This window comes from Acipenser ruthenus, chromosome 6, assembly GCF_902713425.1.
Source record: "Acipenser ruthenus chromosome 6, fAciRut3.2 maternal haplotype, whole genome shotgun sequence".
NCBI classification, from domain to species: Eukaryota; Metazoa; Chordata; class Actinopteri; order Acipenseriformes; family Acipenseridae; genus Acipenser; species Acipenser ruthenus.
The window spans coordinates 8,721,295-8,742,259 of NC_081194.1; the positions used below are offsets into that span (position 1 = coordinate 8,721,295).

A 20,965-nucleotide genomic window follows, 5' to 3' on the forward strand; every position below is an offset into this window, starting at 1 on the left:
ATGGCATGCCTGTCATTATAAGTGTCTTATCACTGTTTTGTGGGGCTATTATCCAATTATGCTTAATTTGAATGTACTGTATACTGTAAGCAAACACGTTCTTCTGTTTCCAGTATCTGCCAATGAGGGAGACTCGTACCCTCTTGGGGCTCTTCCAATAGGATCTCTGTTCAATAATTTGGAAATTTACCCAGGGAAAGGAGCCCAATATGTCCGAGCTGCAGGTAAAGGAAATAATGTCATTAGAGTCATGGAATCACGGTTGAGGTTCCATGTGTATCTTGGAATTAAAATTAAACTGTAACGATAGAACAGGCATCATAAAGAAAGTTAATTATTCTGTAAATTCATGAATGCAATTATTTAAATAAGTCACTTAATTCCTGATTTTGACTTTTTTAGGAACCTGCGGAGTTCTGTTAAGAAAAGTGAATGGAACTGCAATTGTACAGCTACCGTCTAAGCGGCAAATTCAGGTACTGGATGTAACTGAGCAGAGTAAATGGTTAACGCTCTCAAATTTGGTTTTGGGTGTCTCCAGTATGCTAGTTCGTCCATTTCATAATATGATTAGGAATATGTATTGGGAAGCTAATCATTACAATTTGTACTTTCTGTGAAAGAAAGAAACAACTAGAAGAAAGGAAGATTCCTGGTGGAACACAGTGCAACATCCAGGGCATTTCATGACCTTACTGTTACAGTTCCACCATGTAATAAACAGTAAGGGTTACTGTAGACCCCTACATAACTTGAACAACTTCAGGCCGCGCTCTGCAGTATGTTTTGTGCACGTGCATTAGGCGAATCCGGCGTAAAGTGAAGATGGATTGCTTTAGGTAAGAAAGAGAATAAGTGCATGTACAGGTTTAAAACAAATCATATAAAATTGAATGGTTATCGGACTATAGCCAAATGCAATCCAAAACCTCTATAGGAGGCTTGGAGTGTATGACAAAAGTTTGGTAAAGATCATGTACACCCGGTGTAGTGTGACAGAAAATGGATGGACATGATCAGCATAGAAGGATGCCATAGAATGAGGACCCTAAAAAAGCAGATGTGCAATGTACTGTAGCTTCCTTTTAATGTAAAGAACTTTGTAGTTGAAAGGCTGCAGTTTCATTTTGAAAATGAAAGTTTTAATGCCCGCCACATATAATATTATTATTATTTATTTATTAGCAGACGTCCTTATCCAGGGGGACTTAGTCAGAAACAAAAAAATATTAGTCATTAAAGTGTGTCAAGTGACCTCGTGGTTTGTCGTTGGCTTCCTCTGCAGGTTCTCGAGACATGCATGGCCACAGTCGGACGCGTTTCCAACGTTGACCACAACAAGAGGATCATTGGAAAAGCTGGTCGAAACCGCTGGCTCGGGATCAGGCCGTCGAGCGGATTGTGGCAGAGAAAAGGTGGATGGGCAGGAAGAAAGATCAAACCAATTCCTCCCATGAAGAGCTACGTGAATCTGCCCTCAGCAGCAGCAGCAGCAGGCACCACCTCATGACTACACACAAATCTGTAGCTCTATAGGAATTGAAAACTTTCCACACTTGTATTCACAAAATAAACCATCATTAAAATCACTGTGTTTTGCATTGAACTGATGTTTTGTAATTACTTTTCTTCTATAATTGTGAACCAAGTGATTTGTTTTCCTGAACAGATGGCCAATCGCTACATAGAACATTGTATAGGGTGCTGTACGGCACTGACATTCATTCCACAAGAGAAAACAGTGACTACTGCACCTAGAAGTGGCCTTACTGGCTGCTCTGACTTGAGTGGGTGAAATTGGCTTGTATCTTAAACAGTATAACTCGTTTTAATGTGACATCAATTCCGTCTCATATAAAGTAATGTCAGATATATCACAATCATGTCAAGGTCTATTATATATACAGTATCTTAAAATAGTATTTATACAAGATTTAAACAACAGAATATACAGAAGATTACATTGTACTTCATATTTCTTTCCTGGAGCTACCACGTTGGGACATTCATAAAATTTATTTTTTTTGGGGGGGGGGGATTAAGAGATGCAATAAACGACGACATGGAAGGTTAAAAATCTTTTAATAAACACAGTTGCTTGTGAGAGCATGGAAAGAAACAAACGATATAAAATTCCAATACATATTTACATCTAAAACATGCAAAGATTAAATCCATGTTTTTTTTTGCTTTTTAAATTTAGTGGTAAGATTAAAAAAAAAAAAATACTGTAATTCAAAACAAGACTTGTGCAAAGATGCCCTTCATCTTTATTAACAACAGACAAGCCCAAAGTTAAATAGAAATTTAAAAACAATATCCACCTTCATTAAAAAAGCACCCTTTTTAATACAAGGGTGGTCTTCTCTAGTGTTCCAGTGCTTTAAACTGATGTATTTAAATTGTCAAAATGTGACGATATCAATGAACAAGACAGATCAGATTGAGTTTTTTTTTTTTTTTTTTTTTTTAACTGTCCATGGCAAAAACAAAGCTTACTGTTCCACTGTCAATTTCTACAGTCTGATAAATGTTTTCTATATGAATGTACAAGTACATAAATGAGTAAAACACATTGAGTAAAATTAACATGAACAATGAAGATGCTCAATGAACAATGCTGTTAAATCATTCACCACAGTACTAGCCACGTTTCTTAGGAGCGGTTCGGAATGTTTGTACCCTAATCACACACCCACATCAGAAGTTGCACAGTATCCCTCGAAGCAAGCATTTTATTTTTCATGGTAATTTAGAAGAACGATTGCCCCCAACCACCCTAATCTCAGAGTAATGATCAGGACAACAGCAGGTAAAGGTTAAAAGCAGTCCACTTCAATTGCTGCACTGAATTTAAAGGGCGTGAGCATTTCTCTAGGGGAGCGCTCAATGCAAGGAGGTTTTTCAGTTTCCACACTAATGTAGAATGCTTTTTTGTGTTTGTATCCTGTTTATTAGAAGTGCATTTGTAACCCTAAACTGTTATTTGTAAATTACAGTACATAAGATATATGGATGAACAAATTAGCCAACATTTGTCCACTCGACTTGTATCAGAATTTGTAAAAATTAAGAATTTTTAAAAGTTTAATTATGTGTCCTTTTTGGCACAGGTTATCCCAGTGTTCTGATCAATTGTGTTAATGGTCAAGCAAGGTTATAGTGATGCTTTTTTAAAATGCAAACTAAAGAAATAAAGGTTGCTCCCTCCCCTCCCCAAGTGTCTTTGGTGCAATTAAATCCCAAGAAAGCAATAAGTGCCTAGTGAAAATGAAAAGTAAGCAGTGTTTTTTTGTGTTACTGTAACTTTAATTATGAACAGAATCGTCATCTTAAAGCTTAATATGCATTTATAAAATGTTATTGAAGGTATTAACCATTCTATTATAAAGATGAAACAGTTTATTACAATACATTTATGACATGACAAATGAAAAGCTTCCATATCATGTTTTGAAAAAATAACACAGCATTTCTATAGCAAATACTTCATTTAAGATAGTTTAGTGGTAGAGAGAAATGGTTAACTTTTGATTACTAGAAAATCGGATAATGTAAAAATGACAAGTTACCTGCAAACAAGTAGTAGAAGCAAACAGACTTTGGAATTGCAGACGGTGTAGTGTTATGCTTGTTTAAAAAATGCCATTTAGATTTTTACTGGTTCAATAATATGAGGCTCACATGAGTAACAATGTCACTACCAACAGTCCAGGCAACACCATGACAAATCTGATTCAGACTTTCTGGGGCAGGCATGGGCTTGGTTCTATTGGACCTGGCTGGATTTGATTAAACAGTTGAGACCATGGTGTGAACAAGCGGCCGATCCCAGTTCTGGGGTGTAACCAGTATCTCGAACCACTGTGCCATGCCGTTTCTTTTTTTAAAATCGACCCAGAATGATTCTCCTAAAAATATTTAAAAACAACAACAATCCACAATCACGCATCTGAATAGCAAAAATAAAAAAGCTACATCATCAATTCAAAAGTTACACAAACTTTAAAAGGTAAATATGTAAAAAAAACAAAACAGAAAGCAAAAAAAATGGGGGGGGGGGGGGGGGGTTTGAATTGATCTCCTCTTTGCAGAGTGCAGTCTATATAAACCCACTAGTTTAAAAAGCTGAAAGTCACACATTGATATAATTCACCAGAGCAGTTTTCAAAAGCACTTTAGGAGAGCTATTTTGTTTTGTTTTTTACTTTGTACAGCGCTCTGGGCTGCCATGGCATGAAGGACGCTATATAAAAACACATTTGTATTGTATTGTATTGTATTGTATTGTACCAAGAATGCACCAGCAATATCCCCTCTGGGGCCCTAAATGGGACCCATGAAATAGCCCACTGTAATTAAAAAGCTGCTGAGCAATAAAAACATACATCCTAGTATTACAAACGTGTGCCAGTTGCTTAATAATTTAATATAAATCTTGGATTATATCGAAATGATGGTGCTGCCGTAACTATTTGATTTTATTCAGGCCAGGGTGTCTTAAACAATGGGGTTGAATCCACCCTCAACAAAGCCCAATGCATACTGCATTCCTCTGGAAAACAAACTCTAAAAAGGCCACCGATGTCAATCCTGGCATATGAACTCAACTTGAAAAACGAAAAGCCATCTGCCTACTACAACAGAAAAACTTTCAAACAATTTTAAGACTTAAGAGGGTCCAAAAGGAGACCCCAGATTATTTAGACTTGAAAATGGGATACTGCACTCGCTGTTTGAAATAGCCACAGTGATTTCCGTAATAAACCCCAGTCTCACAGTTTATTATTATTAAAATAATTTTTTTTTTTTAAAAGCCATCAGATCGTGATCACAGTCCGACCCACTTACTCTGTGCCTGAAGAGGAGAGGTACTGAACGAGAGGTCTTTAGAAGAATTATTATATTCTTTTACAATCAGTGAAAATGTCAGTAGTTTTTACATCTTCAAAACAATCTGTTTTCACAGCTGAATCCAAGATACAGAATCAATTTCAAAGTGAAAACTGATAGAACTCCCTTCCGTCAATCTCCTATGACTGACAGGAGCCAAAAAGCTTTAATCCATTTGCAAGTATGAATCAGAATCATTGAAATATGAATATAATACCCCAAGACTACTGTAAACCATGCCCACCTGCCATGAAGGTTACACCTACAGATTTAATCAGGAATGCCACACAAAACCATCACATATGCCTTATAGACTGAAAACTGATTTCTAAAATTAAGAAAATAAAGTAGATTTTCAGCAAACTCTCCAGACCTCTATTCATTTTCTACCTCCTCCACAGGCATCAGAAATGAAGGGGCAATAAGCAACAAACTCTTAAAGCCCATGCATGGGGCAAGCTGTTACTGCATGCACACTGTGCCCAGTCAGAGCTTGCTTATTTCATTAAGGGCATCCATTAGTTACTTAGTTTTCCATCCATGAACAAGGATATTAAAGCTTGTTGAGCCCATTTCTTAGGCTGCTCATTACTCAGGTCTGCATGGAGTGTTCAAAACATTTTGTGCTCATTGGACATGCACACCTGGTTCACGCATCAACTAACAATCCAGCAGATAAGCAATGCGTAAACAAGGAGCTGCACGTCAGCTGTTTTTCTTACTTAACCGATCTTGATCATTGCGGATCGTAGTAAACACTGCTTGAAAACTTGACCGTGTGCTCCAGAAGCCCCTGTAGCAATACCAGTGTTAATGCAAAATATTACAGCTGTAGGTCGTGTCACTTCTCAATCCAGCGTCTATCAATGCTAAACATACGACATGGGATAGACGAATACATATAAATGTATGGCCCCAAGCAGTAGCTAAAGGCATGAATTAGATTATATTTCTAAAATATGTGGTATAGTGCGTACAAAGCTGCTGATGAAGACCTACAGAACCTGTCAAATTACAGCCCCCCCTTTCCCCCTTTAAAAATACAGAATTCAGTATTATTATTATTATTATTCCCATTTTTGTTATTATTAAGTGTGAAGTGTGCACACAGAAAAGTATACTTACCAAAAATATAAATACAGTGCTCCTCCTTTATAACGCTGTAGTCGGAAGTCATAGTTAAGAGACTGTGCTATTTGTGTTCCAAATACTAGTGTTAATGGAATGACATTATGGGGAAATACAACAAAAAAAACACACATTAAAAAAATGATTAATTCCAACTTTTGATGAAATGAAAAAGAGGGGAAAAAGTGAAAATGTACTAGAACTGAACAGCTGTTTTCAGTTAGGTCAAAGTCAAAGAATAACCTACAGCTTAAACAGATTTAGATTCCTAATGCTGTTCCAAGAAAATTAAAAACAGAAGGGAAAAGATTCTTGCTTTTCAGTGATTTCCTTTTGAAACCACCACTGGTTGCTGTAGTATGAATCAAGCTCTGACCAAGACACTTTGTTAAAACAGTAATAGTGCTCCAGAGACTCAATTATAAATAATAAACAATCATAATAGAAGTTCAGAGTTTGTAGGAATTAAACAGCGAACAGCTATGTACTTCAATTTGGTGTTGAGCTGCAAGCAAAAGGAGAGGCCTGGCCAGGTCATCTGGACCTGCAGTGCTCACGCCACTTCATTCCTTCTTGAGGTTCCCAGAGTCTTTTATCACATGTTGATGCCACGCTTCTGTAGTCAGGTTCTGAATGCCAGCACTCACCTTTTTTTCTACATGTCCTACTCAAAGTCTCTGCATCTGTTTTTTTTTTGTATTATTATTATTATTATTATTATTATTATTATTATTATTATTATTATTATTATTATTATTTATTTTTTGCTTCAAATCCACAGTGTGCTTTAAAATAAAAAAGGCATTTGCTAACATTCTTATATTAAAAATGGCAGTAAGTCAAAAAAGCATTTCTAACAGATGAACGAATCCCTAGCTAGTGTCACAGCAGCAATCTTCTGTATATTCACCACAGTAAAGCCCCCCCCACACACACACACAACCTGTCTTCCATTGCTCCGCTGCTGTCGTAACAAAAATCCATGTTAGTTTTCAAAAAAATTATACAAATAATAATAAATAAAGTGCAAACAAAGCTGCCATGTTTAAAAACAATCATTGTTTTCTTTTTTCTTTCTTTCATGTTTTTCGGAGTGGCAGCATTTCCAAAACAAACAAACAAAAAAAAAGGAGTTCCTTCCTTGTATTAAAACAAAATAAAAATAAAAATAAATGAAGGACAACTTTTGAGGTTTATAATTTCCACAGGAAAACTCTACATTAGTGTTGTTGTTTGTCTTGCCCCCCTTTCTTTCTCTTTTAAAAGTTCAGCTGCAGCTCACTCTACATTGGTTTGGTGTAACCCAATATTCCCACAGGGAAGTGCTTCACGTGAGTAGGCCACTGAGCAGCCAGCTGGAAAAACTTGACATCGTTCCATTCCACACCGTCGATGGAGACTGTAGGGAAAGGAGGCAAGAGTTAAGAAGTGCACGAAGACTGCCTTCATCCCACAGGCAGGACATTCCTTATTTGGGTTTGATATATGGAGCTTGTTGGTGTATATTATATATATATTTATATATACACAGTACTGTGCAAAGGTTTTAGGCATGTGTGAAAAAATGCTGTAAAGTAAGAATGCTTTCAAAAATAGACATGTTAATAGATTATATTTATCAATTAACTAAATGCAAAGTGAGTGAACAGAAGAAAAATCTAAATCAAATCCATATTTGGTGTGACCACCCTTTGCCTTCAAAACAGCATCAATTCTTCTAGGTACACTTGCACAAAGTCAGGGATTTTGTAGGCATATAGTCAGGTGTATGATTAAACAATTATACCAAACAGGTGCTAATGATCATCAATTCAATATGTAGGTTGAAACACAATTATTAACTGAAACAACAACAGCTGTGTAGGAGGAATAAAACTGGGTGAGGAACAGCCAAACCCAGCTAACAAGGTGAGGTTGCTGAAGACAGTTTACTGTCAAAAGTCATACACCATGGCAAGACAGAGCACAGCAACAAGACACAAGGTAGTTATACTGCATCAGCAAGGTCTCCCCCAGGCAGAAATTTCAAGGCAGACAGGGGTTTCCAGATGTGCTGTCCAAGCTCTTTTGAAGAAGCACAAAAAAACGGGCAAAGTTGAGGACCGTAGACGCAGTGGTCGGCCAAGGAAACTTACTGCAGCAGATGAAAGACACATCATGCTTAATTCACTTCGCAATCGGAAGATGTCCAGCAGTGCCATCAGCTCAGAATTGGCAGAAAACAGTGGGACCCTGGTACATCCATCTACTGTCCGGAGAAGACTGGTCAGAAGTGGCCTTCATGGAAGACTTGCGGCCAAAAAGCCATACCTCCGACGTGGAAACAAGGCCAAGCGACTCAACTATGCACGAAAACACAGGAACTGGGGTGCAGAAAAATGGCAGCAGGTGCTCTGGACTGATGAGTCAAAATTTGAAATATTTGGCTGTAGCAGAAGGCAGTTTGTTCGCCGAAGGGCTGGAGAGCGGTACACGAATGAGTGTCTGCAGGCAACAGTGAAGCAAATTTGGGGCTGCATTTCTGCAAATGGAGTTGGGGATATGGTCAGAATTAATGGTCTCCTCAATGCTGAGAAGTACAGGCAGATACTTATCCATCATGCAATACCATCAGGGAGGCATCTGATTGGCCCCAAATTTATTCTGCAGCATGACAACGACCCCAAACATACAGCGAAAGTCATTAAGAACTATCTTCAGCGTAAAGAAGAACAAGGAGTCCTGGAAGTGATGGTATGGCCCCCACATAGCCCTGATCTCAACATCATCGAGTCTGTCTGGGATTACATGAAGAGAGAGAAGCAACTGAGGCTGCCTAAATCCACAGAAGAACTGTGGTTAGTTCTCCAAGATGTTTGGGCCAACCTACCTGCTGAGTTCCTTCAAAAACTGTGTGCAAGTGTACCTAGAAGAATTGATGCTGTTTTGAAGGCAAAGGGTGGTCACACCAAATATTGATTTGATGTAGATTTGTCGTCTGTTCACTCACTTTGCATTTTGTTAATTGATAAATATAAACTATTAACAGGTCTATTTTTGAAAGCATTCTTACTTTACAACGTTTTTTCACACCTGCCTAAAACTTTTGCACAGAACTGTGTATATATTATATATATATATATATATATATATATATATATATATATATATATATATATATATATAGACACACACACAGAGTATATATATTATTAGCAGGATATGTGTGTCAAATGCATGAATAGTGTGCATGTTTATTGGAAGGACCAAAAGGATACCAAAGTTGTAACGGATGAAAGTTACAATTTTTGTTTATTAGAAATGAGCAATTATGCTCATAAAATACATTTTTCGTGTTTGCTTGCTGATTTTGATGTTTAATAATCTATTAGTATTAAACTGACTCGTTGTATTGAGCCAATCGCTCTGAGTTAATCCACAAAATAAGACTAGCAAGACAGTAACAATATCCATATACTGATCAAGCCAGTAACAATGTCCATATACCGATCAAGCCAGTAACAATGTCCATATACTGATCAAGCCAGTAACAATGTCCATATACCGATCAAGCCAGTAACAATGTCCATATACTGATCAAGCCAGCCTAAAAGTGCTTTATTTGTTAAATATCACTGCCATTGTTTGTTATTCCAGGTGGGATCAAAATAATTATTTAATTTAAGACTCGGCTAGATGACAGGCATACAAATGCAAACAACTGATTTTTCAATACATCCCAGGGAAGACAAGAAAGCAAGGTGACACACAGGCAACACAAAGACAGAACCACACCTGCAAATTACAACCACAGACATTAACAAAAATACATTAAAATAAACAGCTCGATGATGAAAGTATGCAAGAGCCATATATTAAACCTGTTGGTCACACTATTTTAAGGGCCGTTTTTTAGTTTATTAACTGTTAACAAACATTTTTTTTTTTTTTAGCTAAGGGTTCAGATTCGGGTTCGGGTTAGGCTTGGGGTTAATAAAAACCTGATTTAATTTGCTAAACGTTACTACAGTAACAATTTGAACCGATTTCAAGCATATGATCGACTGGGCATTGATCATCCATATGGCTCAGGTGTTTGCAGTTTTAGCTGGCCTATTACATATTATTAACTAAAAGTTAACAACAAATAAATAATGTACATTAATATGTTTATTATCTGTTTGTTAACAGTTAATAAACAAAAAAGGCCCTTAAAATAAAGCATGACCAAACTGTTTTTTTCCAACTGATTATCATTTGTCAGGAATGACATTTAAGAAAAGATGATTCAAAATCAGTAAAATTCACAACTGTTTTATTGTCAATTTGGGGAATTACTGTAAAAGCAAATGCATTAAATTAATATGTTTGTTTATACATTCATATTTTAAACAGTACCTGTAATACAGTTTTAAACCAGAAGGTGGGGGGCATTGCCTTTCATAGAGAGAGCTACTTGTAACGACATCACAGCATTTTCAGTTTTTAGCAACCGGTGCATGGAATATAGACTAAGTTCTGCTCCAGTGCTTTTGACAAATGTACCTTTAAGCATGGTGTGTTGGTGTTTGGCAGTACAGATTAACCTGCTGATCCCATCAATCACCTGACTTTTTGAGTCAAGCTCCTTCTCCTTGGGCTTCTTACTGAGGAATATTACTGCACAAAACAAAAAAAACAAAGATTGTAAAGCATTCCAATTTCCTATGTTGAAGGAACACCACGCCACACTGCTTACTGAACATACACCATTCCACAGGAATCCGGTTTTGTTGGCCAAAACTGTGTGGAGTAACCAACCAGGCATGTGGACAATGTTGGGAAATAATGACTGCCAATAATTTGTTGGTCAACCATGTCACTTTTTTGTCATGTTGGCAGACATTTTACACTTTGAAGTCTTCTTATAATAATAAAATGATTCTGCGCAACAAAACAGCTCGCAATTTGAAAAGATTAATTTAAAAAACATTAAAACTAAATTAAAAAGCAGTGGACTTCAACAATGTCATGAGTACCAGTGCTGGGTATTCTAGCGTCAAGTCTCACCCTTTTTGTTCTTCTCCTTGGTGACCACGGTCATGGACATGGTGGCGGGGGCTGTGAGCTCCCCGCTGTTGGGGATCCGGCTGACCTGGAGGGAACGGAAGTTGCTCTTCAGAGTATTTTTCATGCCCACGTCCCGCTTCTCCCCGTCCTTCTTCTTCTCCGGCCCTTGCAAGGTCCAGTAGTCCACCTGCAGTCCCATCACCTCTCCTCCTAAACCCGGAGAGCTGCCAATAAAATACACAAGCAAGCAATGAATCCTTGAGGAGAACCTGGTTAAAATCTACTGAGAGCAATTTACAATGGTAACCTGATTATTTTGATGGTAATGTTGTTTTGTAGTGTATGGATAACTTATTTTTTTAAAGCTGAACTGAATGTTTGCAGTCTTATTAACTATAGCTTAGTAGAGGCGAACAGCTGTTAAACTCTGCAGTTTACAGCAACATTTAATTTTTCTACATATTATTATTATTATTATTATTATTATTATTATTATTATGAATGGCAACTTACAGTGCAAGAAAGAATCGGTAAAACAATATATTTAAAAGATACTTAATACAGTGAAAGTAAATCATTGAATAAAGACTTTTATTATGAAGAATTCAGTTTACAGCAGATGCCTACAATTGGACAGCACAGGGAAATAAACAATGAAGGGATCCGAATTCCAGCTCTTTTTACACTGCCGATCTTCAGCTAAAACCAGGTGGTAATTGATTAAGCATCCCAGATATAAATATTTGATTGTCTTTCACTAACTAGAAACCTTGAGACAGTGCATCAGCAAGCAGAGACAACACAGCAGAAGGTAAACGCAGGATTGGCATTAGAGATTAAGTGAAGTTTCTTTGAGTGGGTGGAAGGAAATGATCCATTGGGTCAATTATCAGCATCAACACCTGATCAATGGCCAGTGTAGAGTGCTGGGGCCTCAGGTGTCATTTAACATCCATCCCATCATTGATTTGAGAAGCCTTTCACATGCGGCTGTAGACCCAAGACAGAGTGCCACTAAAAAGCATCTCCCCCTCCCACGGACAAAGACAAAACAATAAATTAAAAAACAACACACACTTTGGTTCTATCGGTAGTTTTTTTTTGCAATCAATTCACAATTAAAAGATACAAATACATATGTTTGGATAGTTCTTTTCTAGTAAATGAAGATGTAATACAATGGAGTGCCACCAGGACATAAGGAAAAGCAGATCATTATAATGGGTTGGTTTCCAATACACCGTACAACATGAAACTGCTACTGTAATTCTGTTAATCTTGCAAAACAAAAATAACAATCTTCATTTGTACTATATGTGTGTTTTCTGCAATGAATAACTACATCTATATACTGTAGGAGACACCAGTAGACAGAAAGCTGTCCTGTAATAAACCTGTGTGTAGAACCTGCTAAATGCAGTGTTCTGCGCTGCTGTTGTTAAGAAGCAGGGCACGTACCCAGCTCCGGACAGTCCGCTGGAGACAGACGGGGACGGGGGTGGGGTGCAGGTCATCTCTTTCCCATGTGTGCTGCCTGCAGAGGCCGGAGGTGATGTCAGCAGATTAACACTGCACACTGTGGCATCATCAGAATCCACTTGGAAAAAAAAAATACACAACAGAATTATCCACCATGTCCTTGCTGCTGCAAACTCATTCAAGTCAATGATATATAGAACAGGAAGTTGTGTACTACATGCAACTTAGCTAAGGTGAGGAAACCAGCAAATCAAGCACACAAAGTGAGAAGGTTTAAAAGCTTATACAGTACAATCATTTTGGTTTCACTGCAGACCTTTCTTATCATGTTTATAGTTGTATAGCTTTGAGAAATATTGGTTTTAATAGGGCTGCTTGTTTAGAATTACAAAGCATTTAGTTTCAATGAACAATAACAGAAAGTCACAAAAATTACGGCGCCTCAAAATGCAAGTCCAAACAGTTGTGTTAGTGCAGGTGCATCGGTCCATAGGAAAGTAGATTGGTAGCAACAACAGGAAACAGAATACATAAAAACACAGAACAAACAAATTATACTGGTACATATCTGTGTCAGTATTAGTATGCACACACATGTATACACACACACACACACACGCATATATACATATGTACATACACACACATACACATACACCCACCTCAATCCATGCAAATAACAAATACTATAGACTATCAAAGAAAACAGGACAAACCAAAATGTTCGTTCAGCCCTGCAGGTTGCATTGTTTTAGGGTAAAAAAATCCATTTAGATTCACATTGTTGCAGTTTTTGTTCTAAGTTACCAGCTCTACGAGACTGTGATAATTTCTCAATAGCACCAAAGTTTAAGTTTGAAATAGAGTGTTGCGCATCTATAAAGTGTCTCGCTATTGGGGATTTTAGATCACCTCTACGAATAGCACTATTGTGTTCGTTAATAAGTATCTGAAGTGGTCGATTGGTCAGTAAACACAGGAGAAATTGTCCTTATTGGTCTTTGTACCACTAAGAAGTTGTGGGACATATTCCCTGAATATGATATTAATACCTGAATGTGTATCAATGATATAACTGGACTAATTAATAAAACTACTGTGTCTTAAGAAAAATGCAAACTGCTGTGTCTTAGGAAAAAGGGCCCCTTGGTTCCTGGCAGGAATACTGAACTGAAGATGACCAGGGCTAGGAGGGGGGGTATCTGGATTGGGTGAGGCTGAAAGGACAGTAAAGAGACCGCAAACCTGCAAACACAAGCGCTTTGGTGCAAGGAAGATATAAAATATTGATGTCAACAAGTCCCAACTGCAACAACAAAGCTGCTGGACAAGGAAGCAGACAAAGGACAAATTTGTGAGTTAAACAGACAAGATACACAAATGATCTCATGAAAGTGGCTACTCAGCACAGTAAAAATACTATAAATATCCAAGCAAAACTGAACATTTTGCGCTCCACATCGAATGCTAAACAAGGTGCTGTCACTCTGCTAAGCAAAGCTGCAAAACGGAACCAAGACGGGACTCTGCCTGAAACGGACCCAAGACGAGGAAGCAAGCTGCAAGCGAGTCAACGACCACAAGCAACGAGACTGAAGCCTGGCTGAAGGACTGCCGTAAAACTTACAGAGACTGTTATCAGACAAACCAGTCTAGGTCTGCTGTACACCTAAAACCACAGTATTCAAAAGAAACTGTGCCCTGCTACCTGTGTAGCTAAAGATTCAACGAAGAGGACAGAGTGGACGGGCGCTGTTGTGGATCCTATACCAAGGACTGAAGACTTTGTTGCAGCTGTTTGTTGATTCTATTGAGAATTGAAAGTTTTGTTGCCGAGTCTGATCCAAAGTGGGATTGAAGACTTTGTTGTGAGAGGAGAGCTTTTTGTACTGGACACTTCAACAGACTGAGTTTCCAAAACAGCGGACCAAAAATCTAAGCTTTAAGGAACTGTTGAGTATAATTCCAGTTGCATTTTCCTTTCATGGAACTAAATTAATTGTAACACATTCACATAGAATTGAACTGTTAATTATTTAGTTTGTACACTTAGCGTGTGAAATAACTTAGTGAAACTTGATGAAGTAACTATAAGTAATCTACCTCACATTGTTGTTTGAAGAATTTCTTTAAAAGTAAACTTGCTTAATGTGATATATTCTAAGATTGTCTGCATCGTTTCAGTCTGAGGCTGTGCTTGTATGTGGGCGTGTGTGTGTGAGCAAGCTACTACGTCACAGCCTGCTTGAGTGCTGCTTGTGTGTGAGGAGACAGGCGGTGTCATATTTCAACTGCCTGCTAGTCAAGTTAAGGCAGTGAGAGTTTCGAATTGTGTTTTGTGCTTAGAGACTAAGAGATTTACTTTCTAACTTTTCTGATTTATGTTTATTATTTGTGTACTTAATAAAATACTACGATTGATTAAACATTCCTTGTGTCTGCGCGTGAATGTGTGTTCATAGTAAATCCTTGATCTTTATAACACGTCAATTTAAATATTGTTAGTAAGAGAACTAATCAACCCAGATAAACATTAAATTATCATTTATTGAATTGTTCCTACAAAGTTGAGATCTATCTTGTAAACGTACCTTACTTAGTGCCTCGTTCAGCCAACATTTTTAATATCATCTTACAAGAAATTGTTCATAGAGCCTCTGGACCTCAAATTCAAAATCTTCATCTTTTGTACAAATATGTTTCACCCTTAAAAACTGACTATATGGAATGCCTCTTTTCATGCAAGAGACTATTTCTGTCAGTTGGTTTAGTGTAAAGGGTAGTTAAAATTACACCCCGGGAATACTTAACTCTAGTGTCTAAAAAATGAATTTCTCTAGAGTCACTTTCCAAACTAAACTTAATAGAATTAACAATATAATCCAAAAAACCTCCCAATTGTAAATGCGTCCCCTGCCAAATCATAAAGAGGTCATCTATACATCGTCTCCAAAATTAAATATGTTCTATATAAAGGGTTATGAGTGTAAATATCATTGTGTTCCAAAAAACCCATAAACAAATTAGCATAATCAGGAGCAAAAGTTGCACCCACAGCAGTGCCCTGTATCTGTAAATATTTTTTTTTCAAATAGAAAATAATTCTTAGTAAGTACCAGCTGTGCCATTTCAACAGAAAAATTGGTTGCAGGGTTTTGTGGGCCTTCTCGTTGATTTTGAAAAAAATGTAAAGATGCCAAGCCTTCATTGTGAGGGATGTTTGTATATAGGCTAACAACATCTAACGTAGCTAGGAGTATATTATCTCCTTCTAGTTTTAACTTAGACAATTGATCAATAGAATCTCCAGTGTCCTTAAGGTAAGAAGGTAATTTGACCACGAATAATCTTCAATGAAAAGCTACATAATTAGACAACGGGTCCATTAAAGAACCAACACCTGCAACTATAGGGTGTTCCGGTGGATTTTTAAGTGATTTGTGTACCTTTGGTAAAACATATAATACAGGTCTAATGGGATAATCATTTGTCAAATATTTATGCTCAGAGTCTGAAAGGCAAACCAACACAGCCATAAACTTGTATTTTCTTTATTTTAGTAAGGTGTTTTTTTTTTTTAATTAATTAATTTATTTTTTATTTGACAACTGCCAATTTCAAGTGTGGTGTTAAAAAACATAAATAAATAAATACATAAATAAATAAATAAATGGGAAATAAGATTCCAGGGCTACCAACATGAGCCTGGTCACTGATGGCTATTGGCTGGTTTCAAAGACCACCCTAGTCCTGATTGATTAGGGCTAATCAGGGTCTGGGAAATCAGCTGTACTCGATGGGCGTGATTTTACCTGGGCATGGGCAAAGGCGTGTGCAGATCCAAAGTTGCATGCTTCCTGTGGTGAGTGAATATGTGAGCTTGGGGGGTTGTGACTTAGTAAACTTATGGTAACTAATTAATTATATATAAAATTGCCAATTTCAGTGTTGTAACTGTGCAAATAGAAAGATGGCAATGAGCGAAACGTCAAGAACAAGGAAGCAGTGATATTTCCAATACGTCCCTCATTTGGGGGGGGGGGGTAAACGTCAATGTGAAGGAAGCAGAGACATTTAGAAAGATATATAGGAATGTTGTTGGAGGAGGTTCAGAATCGCAGTTCTGATTTATTTGGGTCCCGTAAAGATGGTACTAATTATAACAAGTCAAGAAAAGATTGGCAAGAGGTTGATAAAATAATAAAAACACCACTTCCTCTGTAAAGCAGACTGTGAGAATGTAGAAAAAGATACTACGATATAAAACGTGGTACTCAGTCAAAGTTAGCACCACGAAGACACGTATTATAAAACAATCAGTTGGCTACATGTTTTATTTATTATTTAAACTGAATCACAAATAGGTTTAAACACATTGTGAAAGTGGATTTTTTTTTTTTATGTACACGTGTACTTTGATTGTTTTGCAGCATATTATTCTTGTGTATTTGTAATAATAATAATAATAATAATAATAATAATAATAATTTAAAGACATGCATTGTATTTGTTATTGATGCATATAGTATGACGATATACATACAATATATTTTTGTTTCAACATTTGTTTGTATGTTTAATGTTTCACATTTAATATATATTTAACAAGAATGAACTTACCCCGAATTGTTAAGCACAGAAATATCAATATTCATTTTCAAAGTGATTGACAATGATAATGTTGGGAACATTTCTGGCACTACTGGATCATTTGGAATGTCAGTCAGCCTCCTGTTGAATAATGGTATTTCATCTGTTTTCACTAATGTCTAACATCCATGAGTAGTAGCTATATTGTGTAGTACACAACATGAACATGCTACAGAAATATGTCTGCAACCTTCTTCGGACTGTATTGCAGTGTTTTGTGTGCCTCATTATATACATTTTCACCTGCTGTTTGTGGATTAAGAACTGGTGTCAAAAGCCATCTTTTCAGACAGTATCCATTGTCACCTATCAGTAAAATATGATACATGTCATCTCTTTCAAAGTACAGCGAGATGGATGACCGAGAAAGCATGAAAGACTCGTGGCTGGATCCCTTGTAGTTTGCAAAAACATCAGTTATTATATTTTTAGCATCACACAGTACTTGGCCATTTAAAGAACGAAAGCCTTTATGATTAAATGTACTGCTTCATTTTCAGAAGGTGTACGTATTTGGACATGAGTACAATCTATTGCAAACAGTACCCGTGAAAAACCAGCAATATTAAAATTAATCTATCTTTGTTTGCTCTTGCTGGTATCTGGTTTCAGGGAAACGTATACAATCACCGGCCACTTTTAACAATGCACCATTCACTTGATGTAAACATATTGAAAAACATGACTGCCTGCAATGTCTGGAATGTACCTGTTGCATAAAAAACTAGTGCTGCAGTTACCTTTACAGCAACAGGCAAAGCATTAGAAACACATGCCTTGGGTCCTTAATCTAAATGGAGTATACTGCATAAATCAGCTCCCGTTTGCTTATTAATTCGAAATCGGCAAATACACTGACTACCAGTAAGTGCGAAAACTGATCCTTTGCTTATAAACCCTCACAGGAAGGTATCTCCTTCTTCTTATCCTTTACCTTCGTTCTATATCAAGATCCAACAATTTTTCTTTTTTCTTTTTACTTTTACCTGCTTTTTATAGGAGAGGTGTGTAGCAGTGCGCTAATAAGAGACATGTGACCATGTTTTAATTGCACTCTTTAATAGCCCATAGATGAGAGGGGAAAATAGCTTTTGGCAAATGATACCTCAAACTCCACCTACTTTGCAAACCCCTCAAGAGCCGCCTCAGGCGAACGCGGGCTAGTGCTCGCAGCGCGTTAATGTATTTTCCCTGTCGTAGTGCCGGGCCCTATATGTTTTACTGCCTTAAAGAGAAACCTGATGTATAATGGATGAGAAATATCATAATTAATATATTCTTATTGTTGTTCAGGTTCTATTTACTGATTCAGTCATCACATCTAGCCTCAATATAGCTCTTAGAAATCACGCCTAAACTCTTCAACAGGTACGCCAGAGTTTAACTATTAAAGTTGTCCCCCTGCAACAGTCTGCCCCTAGTGGAAATACAAAATATCACATTTACTCTATGTGGTATTACTTACACTTTGAGCAGATCTGTTATATATATCGGTTAGGTATTCTCCCCCTCCTCCCCCCTTCATACCATCACTGCAAAATGGTCTACTGACTTTATAACCAACCCTGCATTTTAAATCCAGAAAAAATGGGTCCTGCTTCAGCATCAAGCAGTAATAACAAAAAGGTAATGAAACTGACAAATTTAAAAGGAGAAAGGGTCAGAATCAATACCGTGTCTGACAGTCCAATCAGATTATTTTTTTATGGGTGTAATTTTCATATCCTTGTTTTGTTTATGCTGTTTGTTAGATTTATGGATTTTTAGCACCATTATCCTGATGAAATTCGAGGCAATATTGTTATTCATGAACACAACATATTTTAGGGTTTCAGATCTACAAGACAAATTAAAAATGAGAAAAATCCACCTTATTGACCTTCATTTCCAAGAAAACAAAGCAAAATGCTGGAGGCCTGCATGCCTCATTTAAAAAGGCTGTTGCAAACTTCCAGAGACAATAAATCTCCCAGAGATTGTGTTGTAAAGGCCTAGCTGATTTATTATAACTCAATAATAATTAAAGCCATTCCTTGGAATCAAGGACATTTGAGAGGTGGTATTAGACATTGTGAAAGCATTTTTAACAGCGTTGAATTCTTAACTATTTACAACACTTTTTAGTCCAGGCTGACAGGACATAATGTATACAGTTTTCTTTTAAAAGTTAAGCCGTATTTTTGTGACAGTTCAGCATTTAGTATCTGCATTAGGTATTACACTGTAGTGTATTCAGCTGCTCGCACAATAATCTCTTGGTCTCTCAGAGCTGGTTACATAACAGTATACTTTTATGAAAAATATCCCTGGATTTAGCAACATTTGGATAAAATGGATTAATGAAATGTATACCACAGGCACGTGAATGTAGTCTATATTTATTCTACAGTTTGTTGCTTATTTGTTATGGAAATGAATAATCTAAAAATAGCGACACATCCAATTATCGCCACCCGTGAAATGATTTGAATCTTGTGATTTAATAACCTGTTTGTCCTTTGACAAAACATGTTTATAGATAGGGAAGGTATCCCAAACCAGGAATTAGGATGTTGTGCCATGGAAATGGACAGAACCATGCTGGAGGGGCATTGTTGAAACACCATGATAAACATGGGAATGCAGTGTTCAATGTAATACAAAAGAGAACTGTTTTGCAGTAAAGGATTACTTCTGTAAATACAATACAAATACAGCGTCCCCATTAGAGCAGATATATTAGTTTAAGGACTGCAATAAGATCTGGCGCCATTAAAATGTCTATACAAAAATGTGATCTTCTTTATTAATTTTGTTATTACCCAGGACAAGATGTACAAAAGTCTTACCTGAGGCAGAGAGATTCTGTTCCACAATCCCCACCTTTACCACCTGAGAAGTGGAAATGAATAAGGAGATTTATTGAAGGGTTTATTTCAATACGTCTATAAAAAACAGTTACAATGATACATAAACTACATGCGATGGAGAAAAGAGTTCCAGGACAGTCGTGTGCATGCAAAATAAGCGCTGTGTTCCGCATGGTGAGAATGCGCCTTATTGCCCATATTGAAAACTTATGGCCCACACAGATTGTCCTATTTTAGAGACCCAATTTTAAACTCAATACTACAGACACAACTAGGGCAATGAGACAAAGGAGTTGAATACAACAACTTCTGTCTTTCTATTTTCAGCTGTGCTTACTAAATCAAATCCCAGCAATCCCCGTGGAAACCAATATGACTTGACCTATATCATCTATAAACCAGCATATTATTTTGATGCAGGAGTACTGTATCTTGATTAGACAGACATTCAGTAATGTGGTGCAAAATAGGCAAAAGTTAAAATCACATCTTTTGAAATCTTACCCCAATAAAAGGGATGAATTTCTGACAGGAATCTTCATCAGGGCTGAGAACAGAAAAGAGAGAAGGAGCTATATTTCATTTTTGTTTCCAGAACAAGTCTTTGGCTTGAGTGTTTGTTATGTTAGGTTTGACTTTCGGAAGTCTCTCAGATCTTGCAGGACAAATGATTTGAAGATCAGAAAGTCAAACAGCTCATTTCAAAACAACCTAGGTTTCCATAAATGCAATATAGATTAAAAAAAACAAAAACAAAAAAAGATAAATAATTCAGCCGCCATCTCTTTGTAAGTGATGTGAAGAGATTATGTATTTCACATGATAAATGAGATGAATGTGTATTCCTTAGAACTGGTGAGGTCATTGCTTGTTGTAAGGTGTGTGTGTTAGAGAAAACTAACACAACTGGAGTATTTCGGTCTACAAAGAACAGAACA

General features: G+C 37.0%; 2 protein-coding genes across 8 annotated transcripts in view; one reads left to right on the plus strand and one right to left on the minus strand.

Annotated features, from left to right (window-relative positions):
* Positions 1-1,606, plus strand: part of mrpl2 (mitochondrial ribosomal protein L2) — a 6,743-nt gene extending 5,137 nt beyond the window's left edge. For both annotated transcript variants that reach the window (XM_034019081.3, XM_034019082.3), the window contains exons 6-8: positions 114-224; positions 403-476; positions 1,286-1,606. In XM_034019081.3, the coding sequence (XP_033874972.1) occupies positions 114-224; positions 403-476; positions 1,286-1,510 (410 nt within the window). In that variant the 3' untranslated portion in view covers positions 1,511-1,606. The remainder of the gene's footprint in view (positions 1-113; positions 225-402; positions 477-1,285) is intronic.
* Positions 1,607-3,287: 1,681 nt separating this feature from the next.
* The window catches only part of zmp:0000000755 (phosphofurin acidic cluster sorting protein 2), an 88,235-nt gene continuing 70,557 nt past the window's right edge, over positions 3,288-20,965 (minus strand). For 5 of the 6 annotated variants that reach the window (XM_059024923.1, XM_059024922.1, XM_034018513.3 and 2 more), the window contains 6 exons: positions 20,532-20,574; positions 20,007-20,049; positions 12,508-12,646; positions 11,050-11,273; positions 10,546-10,659; positions 3,288-7,420 (listed from right to left, as the gene is read on the minus strand). In XM_059024923.1, the coding sequence (XP_058880906.1) occupies positions 7,305-7,420; positions 10,546-10,659; positions 11,050-11,273; positions 12,508-12,646; positions 20,007-20,049; positions 20,532-20,574 (679 nt within the window). In that variant the 3' untranslated portion in view covers positions 3,288-7,304. The remainder of the gene's footprint in view (positions 7,421-10,545; positions 10,660-11,049; positions 11,274-12,507; positions 12,647-20,006; positions 20,050-20,531; positions 20,575-20,965) is intronic. The other variant, XR_009328835.1, reaches the window with a different exon arrangement.